Raw genomic sequence first — 19,863 nt, forward strand, 5'->3', positions numbered from 1 at the left:
TAAAGTTTACATATTAATATGCTTAGTTCAATGATGGGCCAAATAAAAAATAAATAAATAAGAGGTACCTGACATTTTTTTTTAATAATTTTCCTTTTCTTATTGCTTATGGATCATCTAGAAAAGTGACAAATGTTTATTTTTTATGAGTTTGTTTGGATTTGAGATATGAGTGGTGCGATTGTACGTCTATGATAGGTTCATTGTATGCTTGTAGTCTATATGTTAAATAGTTGGATCAATGTTTTAATTAAATTTTGTTGGTTTTGAGGCGATAAATGGATTACGATTTTATTTTTTTAGATTAAAATAAATCTCTAAAAAAATATGTTAATAACGACTTAGTCGAATTTAAGTAAATAAATCCAAGGTAGATCTTTAACACATTTTATGTAAACAACCCCAATTCTAAATATAAAAGTTTCTTTTGTTTCGTAAATTTGATTTTCAAAACAAAATTTTAAAAAAATATTTACATTTTTTGAAATATAGAGATTTTTATAATTTAGATGAGCCAATGAAAAATATTTTTTGTTATTTGATTTTGTTATGATTTTTTTTTTCAAATAATATTGATATAAGTGTTAAAATATTAAAAATTATTTATTATTAAAATTATTAATATTAAAAAAATCATATTTCAGCACTAATGTGTAATATCAAAGTATTATGTGAATATGAAAAATGCTTAAAATAAAAATATTTCACATTCGTGTTGATATTTTAAAATATTTAAAATAGTATTATAATTCTTAAAATATTATTTTTATTAATATAATAATATTTAAAATAATAATATTTATTATTAAAATATTTATACTATTAAAATAGTTATTTTTGTATTGAAAGTATCTATTATTAAATCACAACAAAACTATTACTTATTTATATTTATTGTTAAAAAATAAATTAAATACATTAATAAATCAAATAAAAATAATATATTTTAAATTAACAAATAAAAATAAATTATTAAAAATATTCATTTTATGAAAATAATATTGTTTTATTATGAAAATATTCATTTTATTATATTATTAAAATAATAAAAATGATATTTAATATATTATTATTTATTAATAAAATAATATTATTTATTATTGAAATATTAAAAATATTTATGTTTAATGAGATACAAAATATATATTTAAAATTATAATTATCAAAAGAATTTTATGGTTAATATTTTATTTTTTTCATTAAAATTGAACAAAAATGTTTTTTATTAATATAATAATATTTCATATTGGGTTAAATCAAGCTTAAGTTTAAAATGTTATGTTCATGGTCTTACTTGAATAGAACTATAAAAATATTTTTAAAATTAAAATACTAGAATATTTTTAATTTTAAAATTTTAAGCAACATTTTATTAATATAATAATATTTTAGGTAGGGTCAAATAAAGTTAGAGCTTAAAAAAAATTATTTCAAGATTTGATTTGAGTAGAATTTTGTTCACGAACTTGATAAATAATCTTACCCATAAACAGTGCTTTTCTGAAAATTATTTTATATTTTTCAAAAAAAAATAATTTTCAAAAAAATAACAACATTTTTTGCGGACCAATAAATCATTTCTTGTTGACTAGTTAGTTTTTTGTTAAAAAAATATTAAAAAATATAAAAATAATTTTTTGTGAACTAAATGAAAAATAATTATTTCATTTTCCCTTAAAAAATGGAGCCTAAGTAATTATTTTTATTCCATTTTTAATTAAAAAAAGTTATTCAATTTTTTACAAATATTTTCATTTCTTATATATATTTTTAATTTTTCTTTATATATTTATTTTAATGTTACTTTAAATACTAAAGAGATAGAGAGTTAATAATAAAAAATGATTATTTGAAAAATCTCCAATGATGAAATTATTTTAAAATTTGTAATAAGTAATTTTAAATATTTTCTTAAATCGAAGAATTATAAAATCAACTTTATTAAAAGTGTAAAGAAGTTCTTACAATTTATTCTAATAAAAAGATAATTTCAAAGGATCATAAAAGTAATAATTATTTTATTATTATTATTATTATTATTATTATTATTATTATCATCAAAGTTAAGAAATTTCTTAGTTTGTTAGATAAATGAAACATTAATAAAAAAATAAGAATATAATATATAATATAAATATTTTTAGTAATTACAAAACATGTTAATAAACTTTATTACAAATAGTAAGAATTCAATTAATTAAAAATTTTTTTACCGAAATTGCAAAATAAGGTGGACATGTCCACTTGAACATAATTTTAAATAATTTAATAATTAAATCTTTATATAATGTTATAAGACAAAAAAAAAGACAAAGACTTAATGGGTTTCATAACACTATTTAAAGTGCCCCATCAGGTGTAGGCTTATTATTTTGTTTGGTAAGGAAATTTGGTGTACGATAGTTATTTTCGATATCGTTCAATTTAAAATTAAATCGAATCAAATTTTATAAAAAAATAAATCTTTTTATTTATAAAATTCGATATTAAAATTTTACTTAAAAAAATTTGAACTCCTTGACTACTTGAATCGGCAAAATTAATGTTGTCAACTAAAACAGAAAGACCTTCACGTGACAATGTCAGAATGGACAACAAGCAAGAGGAGTGGAATAAATCTAATCTTTGATAGCATGTTTAATATTCAACCTAAAATTAATTAATAATAAATGAAAATTTTCAATTTAAATATAAAATTTTTAAAATTTAACAGATATATGATAATATCATTTTATTACGTGAAATGGAGATACAAAGGTGAATTAGATTCTTTTTAAAATTTCAAGTTCAATAAATGTAAGTGAAAATGACAATATAAAAAAAATATATATGTGAAATTAAGGCTTAATATATATGATTTGAACTGCTAAATATGTGTATTTGATTTCTTAACAAGAATAGCCATCATCATGAAAACCTATGCCATTGGATATTATGAAACTTTTCCAATGGAGTTCTAAACAAAGATCATTGAGAAGACTGTAAGAAGATCTTATTTTCCCATCATCCTTGACCACTTTCATTAAGTTATTTGAGCCAAATTTGATTCAGGCCATTCCTAGTAAGGTGGATGAGCTAATTAATTAGCTGAAATTCACTTTATTCAGCTGCTGCATGAAAAATAATTTTTCATAAGATCATATTTAAAATGCATAAATAAATTTTGATTTTCCTTTATATTTTAAGGTTTAAGTTGAAATTTTAAAGAAAGGAGCTTCTCCTCTAACTCACCTAATCCAGTACATGTGCAATTCATTTCCATTAAAATATTACATTTTATTTATTTGACTGAGTATAATAGAGGTATAAATGATTTATCAATATTTACAAGTTATTCGAATTTGATTTGAATAAAATTTAAATTCAATTCAATTATTATTAAATCAAATTTAAGTTCAAATAGCTCGATTCATCGATTGAATTGAATTCAAATATTTTTTATATTCAATTTGAGTTGTTCATGAATCTAATCAAATATTTATATTTAAATATATTTTTATTATTTTAATTAATAAAATATCTCGAATTCGAACTTAGCACAAATAATCGAGTTTTTGTCAAATATAATAATTAAGCTTATTTTTACATATTAATCAAACTTAATTGAATAAGTTCGAGTAACTCGATTTTTATTTCGAATTAAGTTTGAACTAAAAAAATAAAATTCGATCGAGTTTGAGTCAAGTTTCGAACATTAAATTTTAAATCGAGCTCGAACTTATGTTTAATATTGTATCGATTTAAACTCGATCGATTACATCCATAATATATATATATATATATAAATTATTTCATTCATTTTAATTAGAGTTTTAAAATTTTAGAACCAAAATTAGTAACATAAAACATATTTTTCAAAATATATTTTAAAAAATAATTAAAATATATATATATATATTGTGTACGACAGGACTTCTAACGGTTCATTCGAACAAGCAAACAGACAAAAGTCAATCGAATTTTGTTGTAATAATTTATTTTCAGCTCTCTAATTCATAAAAAAATACCCTCATGTCATGTCCCTGTGGATGGCAGATTATGTAAATAAATCTAATTTTAAGGTTCATTGTATTATTTTCCCTTCCATTCCCGCTCACCGTGTCCGACTCGTTTTGTCTATTTTCTCAGAAACCCTAAACACCACAAAAAAAAAAAGAAAGAAAGAAGCATACGGCTTTTAATGGAGCAGCTTTTAACTCAGAATACTCTTTTTCACCTTTAATTTTGTGTCAAAATTTGTAAGTTGGCTCCTTCTTTTAATTGTGTTCCTTTTTGCGATTCTACGCTTTTTTTTTTTTTAACTGTGTCTTAGAATATTAAGCTTGAATTTCTTGGTAATTCATCCTCACGTTTAATTCTTGTTTAAATGCAATATATTACGAATGTTTTTAGCTCAAATTTGGGTGTCAAAAGTTGTCAAATTGTGTTAATTTGGTTAGAATTCTGTTTTTGAAAATTTTGACTTTGAGCTGATTGCCGTTGTTTGACTGTTAAGAATGAATTTGGAAAGGAAATAGAGCTGAAATTTGAAGCTTTGCAGCTAATTTCTTCATGTTTTACTCTGAAAATCTGAGCTCAATTTGGTAAACTGATAAATTTTGGATTTTTATGAAGTTGTTGACTATAAGTAAGAAAACAATTTTGTTTTAAATTCAGTTATTTTCAATTTCTTTTGGCCAAAAAGAAAAAAATTTCAGTTATTTGGCTCATGGAAGCTTAGAAACTTATTATGATCTTGAGCAATATGTGTAGTTACAATTGATTTACTTCCGCTTTTCTTTTTTGGCAGTTTTATCCTGCTGGTGGGAAGCAATTTTGGAATGGCTATGGAGAGCTGTAGAGATGTAAATGCTAGTTTCATTTCACATTGTGATGCATCTAATCATGGGTTGGTGCACACTGGGGATGCTGTAAAAGACACTGAGGAATTGGATGTTGACTTTCTCGATGAATTTGATTTATATGTGGAAGACATCAAGGATCGATTGACCATTTCTAGGATGGTGAGTGACTCAGTCATCAGGGGCATGGTCAATGCTGTTGAGCAAGAGGCAGCTGATAGGATTGCTCAAAAAGAGTTGGAAATAGTGAGGTTGAAGAAAATGGTGAATCCTTACCATGTTGGTTCAAATAAAAACAAACCTTTACGATCTTTAATGAAGCACCATGAACCAAAACTTGGTGTATTTCCAAGATTGTCAAATGCTTTATTTGAGCATGACAAGATACAAGAATCTTTTGGCTGTCTTAAAAATACAGCTAAAGGGCAGTTTAAGAATCTCAGGACAGAAATTGACCAAATCAGAGGGCATAAGATTAATTCAGTTTCTAAGATGGTGGGATTGGGTGGTATTTTGCAAGAGGAGGAACCCAAAAAATGGATTGATGTGGATAAAACCCTTGATTCCTTAAGAATAACCCTGGACTCTGTTTATGGGCAAGTGGATGATATTGTTTACTCATTCAAGGAATCACTCTGTCAATGGCAGCTGGAGCAAGAATATCTGGAAGAAGTTGACCATATGGTGGCTACAATTTGTATTCGGAGTTTGAAGGAACAATTTGAAGAAAGACTATGGGATCAAAGTGCTCAATGCTACGTTAATGAAAATCTAAATTGGATTGAGAAGATCAATGATATTTCCAGTTTGCGTCAGGAATTAGATGGCATTTCTAAATCACTGTCTAATCCTGAAACTGGGATGCTGAATTCTTATAGTTCATTGGAAATCAATGGTGATTTGAGTAACTATAAAATGACTGATCATTTGCATCAAAAGGTTTCAGGGAATCATGTTTCCTTGTCTGATTCACTTTGGGAAGGAAATGGCAAGCATGGAGAGTTAGTAATTACCGTGCCAGAAAATTTGGATGCTGCGCAACTAACACACATGTCAAAAGAAGAATTGGTGAATTTTTTCAAGGTTGAGATGACAAAAATGAAGAGGAACCATGACTACAAGCTACAAGAGATGACTGAAAAATATTTTAGCCTCAAACGGGAGTACTTGAAAGAAAGGGGCTCTTCTCTGCCATCTAGGAAGGATAAGGAGTTTGATGTCTTGAGGAAAAAGATCCCAGATGTCATTGTAAAATTGGATAGGATTCTTGTGGAAAATGAAAAATTTCCATTGTTAAGTAATAATAATGAGAATCTTATAATTTTGAAGGACAAATTAGAATCCCTGCTTTCAGAAAATCATCAACTGAGAGACTCACTTTCCGATAAGAAAAAGGAAGTTAACTGCCTTTCTTCACAAGTTTCTGATGCCATAGAGAAAATGTCACAGTACTCTCTGACCGAGGAAAACTTACTAAAAAAGGTAGAAAACCTTGAATCTGTTGTTGAAGATGCACATATTGAAGCTACCATTAGTGGGGATGTATATAATTGCTTCATCAAAGAGGCAATCTGTCAGAATAAGTGGATCAGTGAAGATTCAGAGATGGAGCATAATATTATGAAAGAAATTTATGACCTTATACTCAAAGATGCTTCTTGCAATATGTCACATGCCTGCAAGAGTGAATTTGAAGATTCTGATTTAGAGTCTTCAATTATGGAAGGACTATGCATGATCATATTCAGAGAAGCCTTCACAGAAGCCAAGGAGAAAGTCCATGACTTAGGTTTGGATGCATTTGAGAAGGAAAGGGTACTAAAACTGGAAGCTGCAGAGAAGGAAAAACTGCAGCAACGTATGCTCCTAATGGCATCAGTGGATGATGAAAAGGAGAAGTTGCTTAATGAAATGGCAGCTGCATTGGCAAGAGAAAAGGAGAAATTTATGGTGGCTTCTCAAGAGCTTGACTTTATACGGGATCAGACAAACCAGCAGCAAATGATGATTTCTAAGTGCAATGAAGAATCCAGTGTTCTGAAAACTGATCTCCTTCAAGCATTGGAGAAACTTAAACGACATAAAGTGGAGATATGTGAATTAAATCTGAAGCTTGACGAGGCAGTGAAAGATTTGAGGGAAAGCAATGATGAGAGAAGGAGGCTTCTTGTTGCTGCCAAAGAGAAGGAGTGTAGTTTATCATCAGTTAAAGCAAATGAAAGTGAGCATAGAAAACAGATGGAATCAATATGTATTCTTGTTGAAGGACTATCTAAGGCAGTTGCTGGTTTTGAATGTCGAGTAGCAGAAGATATGAAGAGGAGTAATCTAAGGTACTTTCCCAACCACTGTTGCCTTTTTTATCATTTCCCGATTGATAGATTTTCTTTCAAGGGATGCTCAGAGAAGTCTTTTGGGATGTTGGTGGGTCTCATCACACTCTTTCTGCTATAAGAGGCAGAAAATTGTCTAGGTTCTATGTTATCTGTCCTTACCAATGAATAGAAGGTTATAAGCGGAAAGAAACGCTTAAGTTAAAGTTACCAAACTGTTGTGTGCTCCCCAACCAAATGAATTTTATCCTAGGTTTTCTCATTGTGGTTGTAACTGTTGAACTGCATTGTTTTCCTCACAATATATGGTATTGGATTTTCACTCATGCTAGGGTTGCTTAAGAAAGGAAGATTGACTTAAGCTCTGTCTCTACCTCAAGACTTGTGGAGAAAAGGCATATAAGTATTGACATTTGAATTCATTAATTTTAGTTTCTAGTGTACTGCTATTTCCAGATTGCTAATACTCAAAAAACTGGTTAATATTGTCAAGAAAAGTTAGATTAAGCTCATTCTTATCACTTTTAAGCTCATCAACTGAACTAATTAAGAGAACTCTCATTTTGTGATATAAATGACCTGTTGTTGCTATTTGTCTATGATGTCTGTCAGTTTTTAATTCCACAATTGACTGAGGTAGCCCACCAACCCCTCAACCCAACCTTCATGCAAAAAGGTCAAAATGTTTTTTTAAATCAGCCCATTCAGAACTCTATGGTGGGGATAGCGATGTGTTGATTGTTTTTCCATCAACTTAAAGCTCATTTGGATTTTTTTTTTTTTAAATTAACTTTCACTCTGGTCTATTTCCTCACCTTTCATTGGTGTGCAAGTGCGACCTTGTGTCCTTTGGTCAAATTTATTTTCATATATATTAACTTGAATTGTCTTTGGATCTTTTGATATTTTGCCACTGAGTTTTCATCCACTTATTTTGTTTTACTAAGTACCTTCATTGATTTGGAGGTGGAATTTTGTATTGCATTTATTAACATCAAATGTGTCAATTTTCAGGTTGGAAAATTTGAGCTCGCAATCCGGTTCTCTTATTCAGACGGCCAATATACTGAAAAGAAAGGAATTGCAATATAAGCAGAATCTTGAAAGGAGATGTTCTGACCTTGACAAAGCTGAAACTGAGGTATGTGAATGTCAGAAGGTTTACATAAGTTTAGAATTTGGAAAGATTAAAGCATTCCATTCTGTGATGGCTTTAACCATATATGATGTTGTAAAATGAATTTCATAAGGAATAACTATGCATGGCTTGCATTTTTTATAATGATAAACCAAGCTGGAGATATCTTCTACAGTATAAGTAATGACATTTTATATATGAATTTTCTTTCTCCCTTATTTGATCAGTAATAGTTTGGGAAGAAAACTACCAAAAGGGTAGTGGAGCGATATGGTAGTGAGCACTTTATATTTTATTTCATCACCTAATGGACTATGCACTGTTGTGTAGAATATATGTTTTATGATCCCACATCATTAAACAGTAAGAAATGCAAAATGGAAGAGGACAAAGAACTCAATCTTCTTCCCTTGTGAAGGTTTTCATTGATAAAAAACAATAGATAGATATTATGACTGGGCCTTTTAAAATAAATGTTGACTTTTGGCTCAAGGTTCAATTATTACATAAATTAACCCATATAAGTTTTTGCATTAGTGGTATGCATTTTATGTAGCTTGAACCAAACTAGAGAGGATCATTGAGTATCATGGATTGCATTTATAATAGAGCTTTGCTATTTGGTAGATTATTAGTATTTATTGTGTTTCCTTCTTGTATTGTAGGTGGATCTCTTGGGTGATGAGGTAGGAGTACTTTTAGGCCTTCTCGAGAAAATATACATAGCGCTTGATCATTATTCCCCAATATTGAAACATTATCCTGGAGTAAGTTGTCTCTTTATTCTACTGAACTTGTATATCATTATTATATTTCTTAAAAAATAGTCAAATTTTATGCAGCTTTTCTTAGGTCACAAAGCGTTGATAATAACTTTAGTACTTTGATTATAAAAATCTTTTTTGCCTATTGTATATGTTCCGTTGCATTAGAAAGCATGCTAATGAGTTCCTTAATTACTTTCTTTGTTTTAAAACTGTGGAATATCCTGTGCAAACAATTTTTAATTGGTTGTTCTTGATTTAATGAGGATGCCTATGTGGAAAGGGAGGTGAGAAAACCCAAGAAGACATTGGCAAAAACTATAAAAAAGGTCACATGGTCCATTTAGGCAACTAAACACAGTGGGACTCTGTTATCTGGAGTTAGCTATAGGCAAAAAGTTATGTGACAAAGGAATATACAAGAATCATGTCATGGAGTTTCCAAGGTCATCACAGTTTTCTGACATACTTTTATCAATCTGAATCATGCCATGGAGTTTCCAACGTGATGGAGATGATTTTTCTTTTTTCTTTTGCCTTTACCTCACAGCAATTTTTTTTTTTTTTTTGAAAAGCAAAAGGCGAGTAGTAAAAGCAACAACCAGATGGAGGTTTACTTTACCATTTAAATTAACCAAAATACTCATAATAAAAAACTCTAATCCTAACAAGACCTTGGATCTAACATCTCAGCATCCATTGTTCATGGAAACACTGTTATTTACATGTACTGTGTGTGAAAATAATGTTTGAGGTGCTGTAGTATGTAAATAATTGTCGACTTTTAAGTTCATAAACTTGTCTGAATCTCAAAATTGGCCAGAGATTAGATAGAAAATTATTTCTTTCTGTTTTTTTTTTTTTTTCAATACTCAATGCTTGCTCTTGTGTAGGCAAATTTTCAACCCATCCCCCCCCCCCCTTGGCATATAAAATTTTTTTGAGAAGAAAACAAATTGGAGTTTTCTATTTACTGTAATAGTTTCTAATTTGGAAAAGTTTCAAGTTTTCTTGAATTTCATTTCGTTACTGGTACCACATCTTATTGATTTTATTTTTGTTCTATTCCCCCTCCCTCTCCTTTTGATTTTTATCCTTCATTTTTTTTATTCTTTCTCCCTAATCTTTGGTAAAGTAAAACTCTTCTTTAAGAAAATGCTACTTTGATAATCTTGTATTTGAATAACTTGTACTTTCCATCATAGTTTCACATAACTTTGTCTTTCTTGTTTTGGTTTTTACTTTTTTTCCAAAAATGTGCCTCACTCTGTTCAGATTTATTTCTTCCTATTTATGGCAAAAAGGAATTCCAATAAACTTTTGGTTTTAAAGGTGAAGGGTTAAACTTAATGTTGTTGACAATGTTTACAGTAGTGTTTCTGTAAGTTTCCGAGAATTAAATACTTTTGAATCCGTAGATTATCTTCTCCTAACTATCTTTCTAATGTGATGACTGTCATAGGACAAATTCCCATATGTCACCTCTCTACCAAAAGAATGTCTTGAGTTCAAATCTACCACCCTCTAACTTTCCCTTGAAAGAAGAAAGAAAGAAAGAAATGACAGATGACTCCAGTTACAAAGCTTATACTTGAATTTGCCAAGAAGGCAAAAATAATGATTAAGGAAAGAAAAAAAAGGTCTTAGCTAATTCATGCTTGGATTACTTAAAACGTGCTGGTTTATTGGTTTGTTAACTAAAATTAGCATATCTAAATACCTTTGATTGCATGTTTATGCAATTTTCAACCTGCTGCATGGTCATTTTGATAATAGAGGAGTAAGAATAAGTAATTAGTTTATTGCTTTGCTCTTTGTATGTATTCTTGAATGTTAATTTTAATGGAAAAAAAATAAATATGAAGATTTAATAACTTGTTGTGATGTTCTGATAATTCCATAGTAGCTTAGCCATGCACATAATTTCTGTATACTTGTCATCTATGCATTCAAAATTTGATGTTTTAAGTATATTGTTTTGCTTGTTTCAGATTATGGAGATATTGAAGCTGGTTGGAAGGGAATTGAGTGGAGAATCTACTAAGTCACTTTGATTTATCCTTCACTAGGTAGTGTTTTTAATTAACTTGATGTTCCAATGCATTGTACTAAGTACTGAAGAGGGAAAATGCACCAAAGGCCAAATGGAATTATCCCTATGTTTGAGCTGTCATATAATGTGTTTATTTGTGTTTGACTAAATTACAGTAGTTTAAGAAACAGCATGTTCATCCCACCTAGTTCTAGTACAGATTCTTCTTAACTTCTCTGTATCATATCTTTTTCTGCTCAGCTTCTCTGTATCATTTTTGTTGACAGGTGAATGGTTGATTCATTTTTGCACCTGCATTTGCTACTTTTTTTATTATTCAGCATTTGGGAAGGAGTCATGGCCGGTAAAACTTGCCTCTTCTGAAATAATCAAGCACAGAATTTTATGCAGGTGAACCCGAAAAGATACGCCGTTATCTATGTTGATTATGTTCTTCCCTCTGTAAAGAAACTCGGAAAAGAGGTACGATTTAAAAATCATTGCGAAAGCATCATCAGGACTAGTTACCTAGATTAGCATTTTGCTTTTAACAGAATTTTTATTCTTTTCCCACTATAGCTGTACAGACATAGAAAGCCAAGAGAATGCCCTTTTGGTTCCGTTGAACAAAGAATTAAATCGTTTTTGGTTTTCGACCTGAATGTATATTTGTTACATTTAGCAGTTGATGGAAGAAAACTAATGGTATTTCACTTGGCATAGTTGCACTTGTGCTAGGAGTCCGATGAGGATGTCTTCTATTCCTGACTCATCCACGATCAAACCTCACTTACGTTGTTTTTATCTTGTTTTTATTGATGCGAAAAGTGGCCTGATTTGGTCCAGGCTCCACATTGGAGCCCCTAGACACTAGATACGCCGTCATTTGAGCCCAAAAACATGGCTGACGACGAGTTTGGGCCTGATCGACTTCTGGACCTGATGCTATTATGTGCCATATCTAGCTTCTATAGCCTACTCTGGTGCTGGGCGGCCAGGGCTGGCGGCCAGAGGCACTGATCTGTGGACAGAGGGGGATATCGCCCAGGGTTCAAATAGTCCAATAGAAAAGGTTTAAGGTACAAAGATATTTCCTAATATTACTACATTAATAATGATTTAATTTTGTGGATAAATTTTAAATGTATTAAGTAATCTTACATCATATAATAATTTTACATTTCATTTGAATGATCGTGAGAAGGAATTCTTATCACTCTATAACATGTTTTATCATTGAATCAAATGATAAAACACACGATGATACGATAAGAATTTCTTTCCAACCAGCATTCAAATCAAATTAATCAATGTCCTGGAAAATATAGATTAGCAAATCCAAGTATAAAATATTATGCAATAGAAAATCAAAATTTTTAGATCACATTCGTATTATAAATAACTATATATTTATTTATTGATACAACAGAGATTATAACATAAATATAAGAAAAAGGATTGGTGTATTTTTTAATGGTAATTGTATAAATTAAATGAATTAAAATTTGAATTTAATTATAAATATTTTTTTAATAATATAATATTGAGGATGTAATATTAACATCCATATCAATTGATAATTAAAATATTCTAGAAGTAGGAAAGCAAAAGGTCTCATAATTAAATAAACAATGCTGCTCTCAAATGTCTGAAGTATAATGTTTCATGCTTTATTTTATTTTATTTTACCCTTTGCAGAGGAAAACGAGGGAAGACAAAGAGAATTATAGAAGTTGGTTGGTAATATATCACCTTCTGATTTGCTGCATCTTACCAGCTACATGTAGATGGGGAGGGTTAATCTTTAGGTTGGAGAGAAAGAGAGAGACCTTTCACCTTTAAACTACCCCTTAATTAAATTGCTCACCAAGTAAACCCTCTCTCTCTCACCATAACCACAACTTTAATTCTTCATTCATATCCACTTCCATATTCCCATCTCCATGTATGCTTTGTTTTAACCGGTGTCTTTTTGGAGAAAATGGGCAGTGAGTGCAATCCAAGTAATAAGCTCCATTATGACATTACGATGTCCAAGAGAACCAGGAAGCCACTGAATCTCCAAGAAAAAGCTATTCATCAAAACAGTCATACAACTGCTAGTATATTTGATCAAAGCTCCCCAAGCAAAGGTGATCATCATGAAGAGGAATTAGAAAGTGATCGTAAAAGCTTAAAGCAACTCATCAATGGGGACGAAAAGGCAATCAGCAGATCAGGGAGCAGCTGCAGGAGTAGTACTTCACTGGGTCACCACTTCACGGAAGAAGAGAAACAGCTTCAGCTGGTGAAGAAAAATCAACAAGATAATGGATTGAAGCTCAAAGGAATGATGAGTCGCTATGCCAAAGTTTTGAGCCATTTGGTCAAACTCAAGCGTGAGTCCAGGAAAAAACATCTTCTCCGGTTAACAATGTAGGCTATATATTGGCTATCTCTGATTTTTGAGATCTCATCCTCATATCTCATGCATATATATGTAAATATATTTATATGGGAGAGATCAACTTAAATCAATATAAAACTTTCTAGTTTTATACACTTTTTTAATAATTGATTTCAATAGATTCAAAGGATGAGATTAAATTTTATTTTTTGCTTATCTCTCTCATCCTTTGGATCTATTATAATCAATGGCTAAAAAAAAAGTATAAAACTAAAAATATTACATTATTGTATAAGTTGATCTTGCCCTTATTTATATATATATATATATATATATATATATATATAAAAGATGGATCAACTTATATGGAATAAAACTAAAAAAGTTTTACTTATTTTTTAACCATTAATTTTAATATATCTAAGGGATGAGATTAAACAATTTTTTCTTATTTTTATTTATCTCTCTTATCCTTTTATTTATTAAAATCAATGGTTAAAAAAAATGTATAACACTTTTTAGTTTTACACCATGTAAATTGATTAATAATGGGATACCTATACTATTAAGTATTATTTTTATTAATTAAAATATTCTTTATATAATAAATTTGATATTATTTACTTTAATTAAAGTTCATGGAGTTAATAAACAAAATTTGTAGAGAAATTACAAAGACCTGTGATTATAAGATTGTCATTCCATCAAAATTATATTATTTAAATCGTTCCTAATCAATATTTTATTAAAATAGGCCATTGATAAAGCTATTGAGATCTAAGCATAGTAATGCTCTTACTTTTGACGCAAACAACTAATCTCATATATTGAAGTTTAAATAAACTTCAACTATTTTGTTAATGTTTGTTACAAAAAAACAAATTCATTAAATACGATCTAGCATAAAAATGTCATTTGGTAAATCACTTAGTGTCTTTGGCAATATTCTAATGTTGTAAGTGTATAAATGATCTTTTACTTGAGATTATTATCAATCTTATATGAGAAATTTTATACTTTGATTCTATCTCACTTATAGTTTTAACCATGGATGTCATAGTTGGATATTGATAGATATAACATGAGACATATGAAAATACATGAGTAATCAAAATATAATTTCTCACCTTGAGTGATCGAGAGAATATTTCAAGTAGTATTTGTCATAACATATAGATCCGTGAATCTACAGCTAGAAATGACTTAAGAAGTTACCATCAATTTTTTTTTATTGAAGTGTGATTGGCTACCTAGGTGAAACTATTCTTTTTAAGGATGTCCTAAGTTTAACTAATGTTTTTAAAAAATAGGTTCTAGTTTATATATTAAAATTAAGTTCAGGAGTTCGGTTACATATGAAGAAAGTTATAGCACTCCTACGAGTTTGTCCAAGAAGGATACCACTTGATTTTAAATTATTCTAACTGTCTATGATTCTAATAGTCTTCTATTAAATATTTAAATATTGAAAATAATTTCTAAGATTTGTCTATCAATCTAGTAAAATTTTTAAAAATATTTTTTCACTTCAATAGTATTTAAAAATTCAATTTATTTTCTTGAAAAAGCTTTTTGTCAGAAAAAGACTTAATCATTTATTTTTTTACTTAGATTTTTGTTGTATTGAAAACATATTTAATTCCTTCACAATTTGATTCAAAATTAGAAATATCTTTCTTAGAATTAAGACTCTTATTGTCTTAACCATACTTATAATCTTAAGCATGGATGTCATAGTTGGGTATTGATAGTTATAATATAAGACATATGAAAATACATAAGTAATAAAAATAGAATTCCTCATCTTGAGTGATCGAGAAAATATTTCAATTAGTATTGATAAGAATTAATTCAAGAAATTTTTAGGAAAGTGGAATGAAGTTTAGAATACTTTTAAAGTTAATTTGAAGAGTTAATATCTAACTTGAGACTTATTATGGTTAAACAACTTGAGCTAACACTAACCTAAACTCAATATTAAACCATGAAATAAAGTGATAAAAGGATAACAATTATACGAAGAAACTAGCACTCAAACATATTGACTTTTTTTTTTTTTTATAATTGAATGGCCATGACTCATTGTTAGATGACAACCATGATTTATAAATATAAGATTAATTAATTAGAGAATTAACGATGAAGTTATAATATTCAATTTGTCTAATCTAAAATAATTAAAGATTACAACACTTATATCTATTACCAACTTGTTAAAGACTCTAATTAGGTAACACATATAAAGAACATGACTTGTGAAAGATTAAATTAAACTAATTAAGTTAGACTTCATAAAATCCAAGAGAAATAGTAAAAAGGCACAAACCTATTGAGAAGGTCTTCGCCAAATACTTCTTTATTTAAAGCAACATTAGCTACCCATCTTTATTCCATTCATTGATTGTCTCATTTGTTGAGAAAACTTAAAAAGTTGGAGAGGCAATTACATGTACTACTAGCATAGTATTTAGTCTATTTTTTTTTAGTCTTGAAGAAAACTTTTTCGTTTCATATTTGTACAGACTTTTATAAGAGAGTTTACAAAATTTTAATGTGATGTTATTAGTGAATTTGTGTTTATTGAATCAAAAAAGACAGAATAAATGATTTTTTGATCTTATCGATTACCATGTATGGTTATATTCAATGATGTTAATGTATGATTTTTTGTTTTGAGCGTTGAAAATTTTTAAATTCCTATACATTTACATGTTCTTAACATGATCAAGTGATATTAAAGCTTTCATTGATTTATTTTATACTAAATTATTTGATTATTCTTAATATTTCTGTTTATATTTTTTATTTAAAAAAAGTTCATGGGGTCTTGACAAATGAAAGCCAATTGAATTGCCAAGTGTCAACCCACAAACTTTCCAAAACCTTGTCTTTAATTATTGTTATAAATAAATTGATTATAGATAAATTATAAATTTCACTAAACTATCTTTTTATTTGGTTGTTTATTAAAAAGTGTCTAATGAATAGTTTCGTTCTAGCATGATAAGCATTTTTAAAAGACATCAAGGTACTTTGCATAAGACTCAAAGCTACCTTGCGGGATTATGTAAAAATATTTCTACTAAAACTTGCTTTATTCAAAAACTTGCGTTATTCAAATAGATAGAAAAAGGAACTACTAACACAAGACATTAAGATGCAAAAAGATTGTGAACTAATTAAAGGATATAACAATGTTTGTTAAAGCATTCGCTCCAACAAAAAGTTGATTGAAAAAATTAGAAGCAACATATAATATTTTTACATTTTTTAAATTTAGAATCTTTTACTTAAGGAGGTGAACAACATGACATAACACAGGCACAAAATGGCAATAACCCCTAGCATGGTTATGTTTAAACTTTTTTTTTATTCGTTTATTATTCTAACATCTATTAAATGTAAATTTCTAGATGTTTGAAAAACGTGATTATTGATTTGTGAATTTACTTAAATTTTCTAATAAGTTGTTGATCTTTTGACTTGATTCTACCTTCTTTATAGTCCTAATCATGGATGTTTTAGTTGGATATTGTTAGATATAACATGAGACACATGATGATACATGAGTAATTGAGATAAGATTCACTACTTTGAGTGATTGAAAGAATATTTAAAATACTATTTATAAGAATTAATTAAAGAAATCTTTAACAAAAATAAAATAAAATTTTAGAATTGTTCTAAAGCTTATTTAAAAAGTTAATATCTAACTTGAAGCTTATTATGGTTAAACAAATTAAGTAGATATTAATATAAACTTAATGTTAAACCAAGACAATAAAAGATAAAAGGATAACACCTACACCAAAAAACTAAGCACTCAAACTTTACTAGCCTTTCGTAATAATTGGATGGTCATTATTCATTGCTATATGATAATCATGAGTTATAAACATAAAATTGATTAATTACATAATTAATGATGAACTCAAAATGTTTGATTCATCTAATTCAAAATTATTAAGGATTACAATACTTATATTTATTAACATGTTAAGGAATCTAATAGGTTACATATATAGAAAACATGACTTGCAAAAGATTAATATGGTCTAATTAAATTGGAGTTAATTAAAAGAAGTTAGGAACTTCAAGTACTAAATTAATTAATGAATTAAAATCTAAGAAAATTTGTCAAAAGAATCAATCCATTGAGAATAGCTCTTGATCAAATGCTTCTTTATTTAAAGGTTTGGCCACCCTTTTTTTTCATTTATTAATAATCTCATTTGTTGAAAAAACTTAAAAATTTAGAGAGGCAATTACATATACTACTAGCATAGTATTCGGTTAAATTTCTTTTCATTCTTAAGGAAAACTTTGTCATTATTTATTTATGTGGATTGTTGTTAAAGGTTGGATGATTTGATAGTTGAGAGTTTGCAAAAATTTAGTTTAGATTTCATTTGGTAATTGAAAATTAATTTCTTTAAAAAAGATATTTTATGTCAAAGATATTTCTTTAAAAAATCAAATATTTTCTATTATTTGGATGACATTGGAGCAAATATATTTTTGATATTTAGATCACTTTATCAAAAAAAAATTTTTTACCATGGTTAATCTTCAAAATTTTCACCATAACACATCTCAAAATTTTTATAACTATAAAAGTTGTGTTTCAATGTTAAATTTTTTTATATGATATTATATGTAATATCATATATATAATATTATCATTATAAATTTAAAAATAACTATCATAAAATAATTAAAATCATATCTATAAAAAGAAAATTAATCATCACTCAAAATTTTAATATAATAATATTGTTCCAAAACGAAAACATTCTACTCTCTCAATTAAGTTAGAGCTATGTTCATTATTTTATAAATAAATACATTCAACATTCTCAAGTTAGAGCCATATCCATTCATATTTGTAAGGTGAATGATGTTTTACTTCCCTAACAAAAGTAACTACATAAATTTTATGGCATTACATAAACAAGTTTTGATGGTCATCTTTACGATTAAAAAAATTTTATAACCAAACTTTTCTAAAATTCTTATTTTTCACCATGAATGCCTTTGCTTACTTCTCATGTATTACTAAATAATCAAAGGCAGATGAAAAAACTACGTCATGAAATCCTTCCATCCTTATCACTTGTTTATAAAAGTTAACAATAACAATTTGATCATCACTTAATTTCTTAATGGCATTGGCATATCTCCAAATATCTTTGACATTTTGTCAAGTTTCTCATCTTTGACAATTTGAGAGTTTTTTTTTTTTTTTTTTGTGATGAGACCATGGTTGTTAAATACCAATCAATAAATATGCTTATTTCCCTCTAGTGGCTTCGTAATTAACTTCATTTTCCAATCTTACAGGCATTGAATTAATCTTAGTGTTCCCTTTCAAATTTATATCAGCAAATGATTTGACAAAACTCCCAATAGCCATATATTTTCTAACAACTAAAGTCATTTCATTATACATGTCAAGTTTCTTCTTGATGAATAGTTCATGTGCAGGATGTGCTTGTTTTATTCATTAACATAAAAAAAAGTCCAGTACAATAACAAAGTATTAACACAAATCCTTTTAAAAAATAAAGATATCATAACTTCATCATCATAAATTTTTCTTGATGCAGTCATCTCTTTAAGGTGTCATCCTATCCAAATTTACTATTGCAAACAAGTGGTTGGATTATATTTCTTCATATGTTTTTCATAGTTTTAAAATGATTCTCTACATGGTTTGGCTCATATTAAACATTCAAAATTTTATTTATAGTTTTTAACTATTCAAGTGTATGAGAATGGCTTAAAAATGTTAAATGGTCTATTTCTATTTAAAGCCTTGTAAGCAAGAATCTCAAGTATAATGCATTCCATTAGCTTTGTCCACCTAAATTGCTTTGATTTTTTCATTTCTATAATGATAAAAATATTTAAATTAAAAAATAATAATAAACAATCATACATAATCAAGTAGAAAGCATACATAATTATTTCAATAATGTTCATATATAGCAGCCTACTAATGTTCATAACAATAATTTCAAACAAGTAGAGAACATACATAATAAAAAATTTAGTAACATATTAATGTTAAAAAACATAAAACAAAAAAAAAAGTTGCATTTTTCTACCCTTAATCAATCCACAAAGCATGTGTAATTTCATCTCTCTTTATCATCCATTCTCATTTTTTCTTTCGTTAGAAGATATTTGAAAAACTTTATACTTTAAAGTTTGTGTCATCAAGTGATACTTGATTAAGTGAGTCACTAGAATCAATTTCTATCATATGGTTGTGGATGATATAACAAGTTAAAACTGTATCTACTTAGGTGTTATAATTCTAAAATGGTTCAAAATCTAATACATGAAAACTTTTTTTTTTCAAATTTT

At 27.9% G+C, this 19,863-nt stretch overlaps 2 protein-coding genes and 1 pseudogene across 4 annotated transcripts; 2 read left to right on the top strand and 1 right to left on the bottom strand.

Moving 5' to 3' along the window:
• The first annotated feature begins 3,957 nt into the window (after window positions 1–3,957).
• Window positions 3,958–13,564, top strand: LOC111280417 (WPP domain-associated protein-like). 3 transcript variants are annotated; one of them, XR_016335017.1, is made up of 8 exons: window positions 4,080–4,238; window positions 4,790–7,174; window positions 8,189–8,315; window positions 8,978–9,079; window positions 11,068–11,145; window positions 11,396–11,591; window positions 11,832–12,187; window positions 12,807–13,564. XR_016335017.1 is itself a non-coding variant. In XM_022867776.2 (6 exons), exons 2-5 carry the CDS (start codon window positions 4,821–4,823, stop codon window positions 11,128–11,130), a joined length of 2,646 nt encoding a protein of 881 aa, XP_022723511.2. In that variant the 5' UTR covers window positions 3,958–4,238; window positions 4,790–4,820; the 3' UTR covers window positions 11,131–11,145; window positions 11,396–11,770. The 3 variants fall into 3 exon arrangements, 2 of the variants coding, with proteins under 2 accessions (XP_022723511.2, XP_022723512.2); XM_022867776.2 differs by lacking the exons at window positions 11,832–12,187; window positions 12,807–13,564 and having other exon boundaries at window positions 3,958–4,238; window positions 11,396–11,770; XM_022867777.2 differs by lacking the exons at window positions 11,832–12,187; window positions 12,807–13,564 and having other exon boundaries at window positions 4,079–4,238; window positions 11,520–11,770.
• Window positions 13,090–13,564, top strand: LOC111280418 (uncharacterized). Its single transcript, XM_089757015.1, has one exon. It carries the CDS (start codon window positions 13,090–13,092, stop codon window positions 13,525–13,527), a length of 438 nt encoding a protein of 145 aa, XP_089613141.1. The 3' UTR covers window positions 13,528–13,564.
• Window positions 13,565–18,481: 4,917 nt separating this feature from the next.
• On the bottom strand, window positions 18,482–19,380 carry LOC149510802 (uncharacterized; annotated as a pseudogene).
• Window positions 19,381–19,863: the final 483 nt, after the last annotated feature.

Source organism: Durio zibethinus, chromosome 28 (assembly GCF_047325235.1).
Source record: "Durio zibethinus cultivar Kanyao isolate XHJ-2024 chromosome 28, ASM4732523v1, whole genome shotgun sequence".
Classification (NCBI taxonomy): Eukaryota; Viridiplantae; Streptophyta; class Magnoliopsida; order Malvales; family Malvaceae; genus Durio; species Durio zibethinus.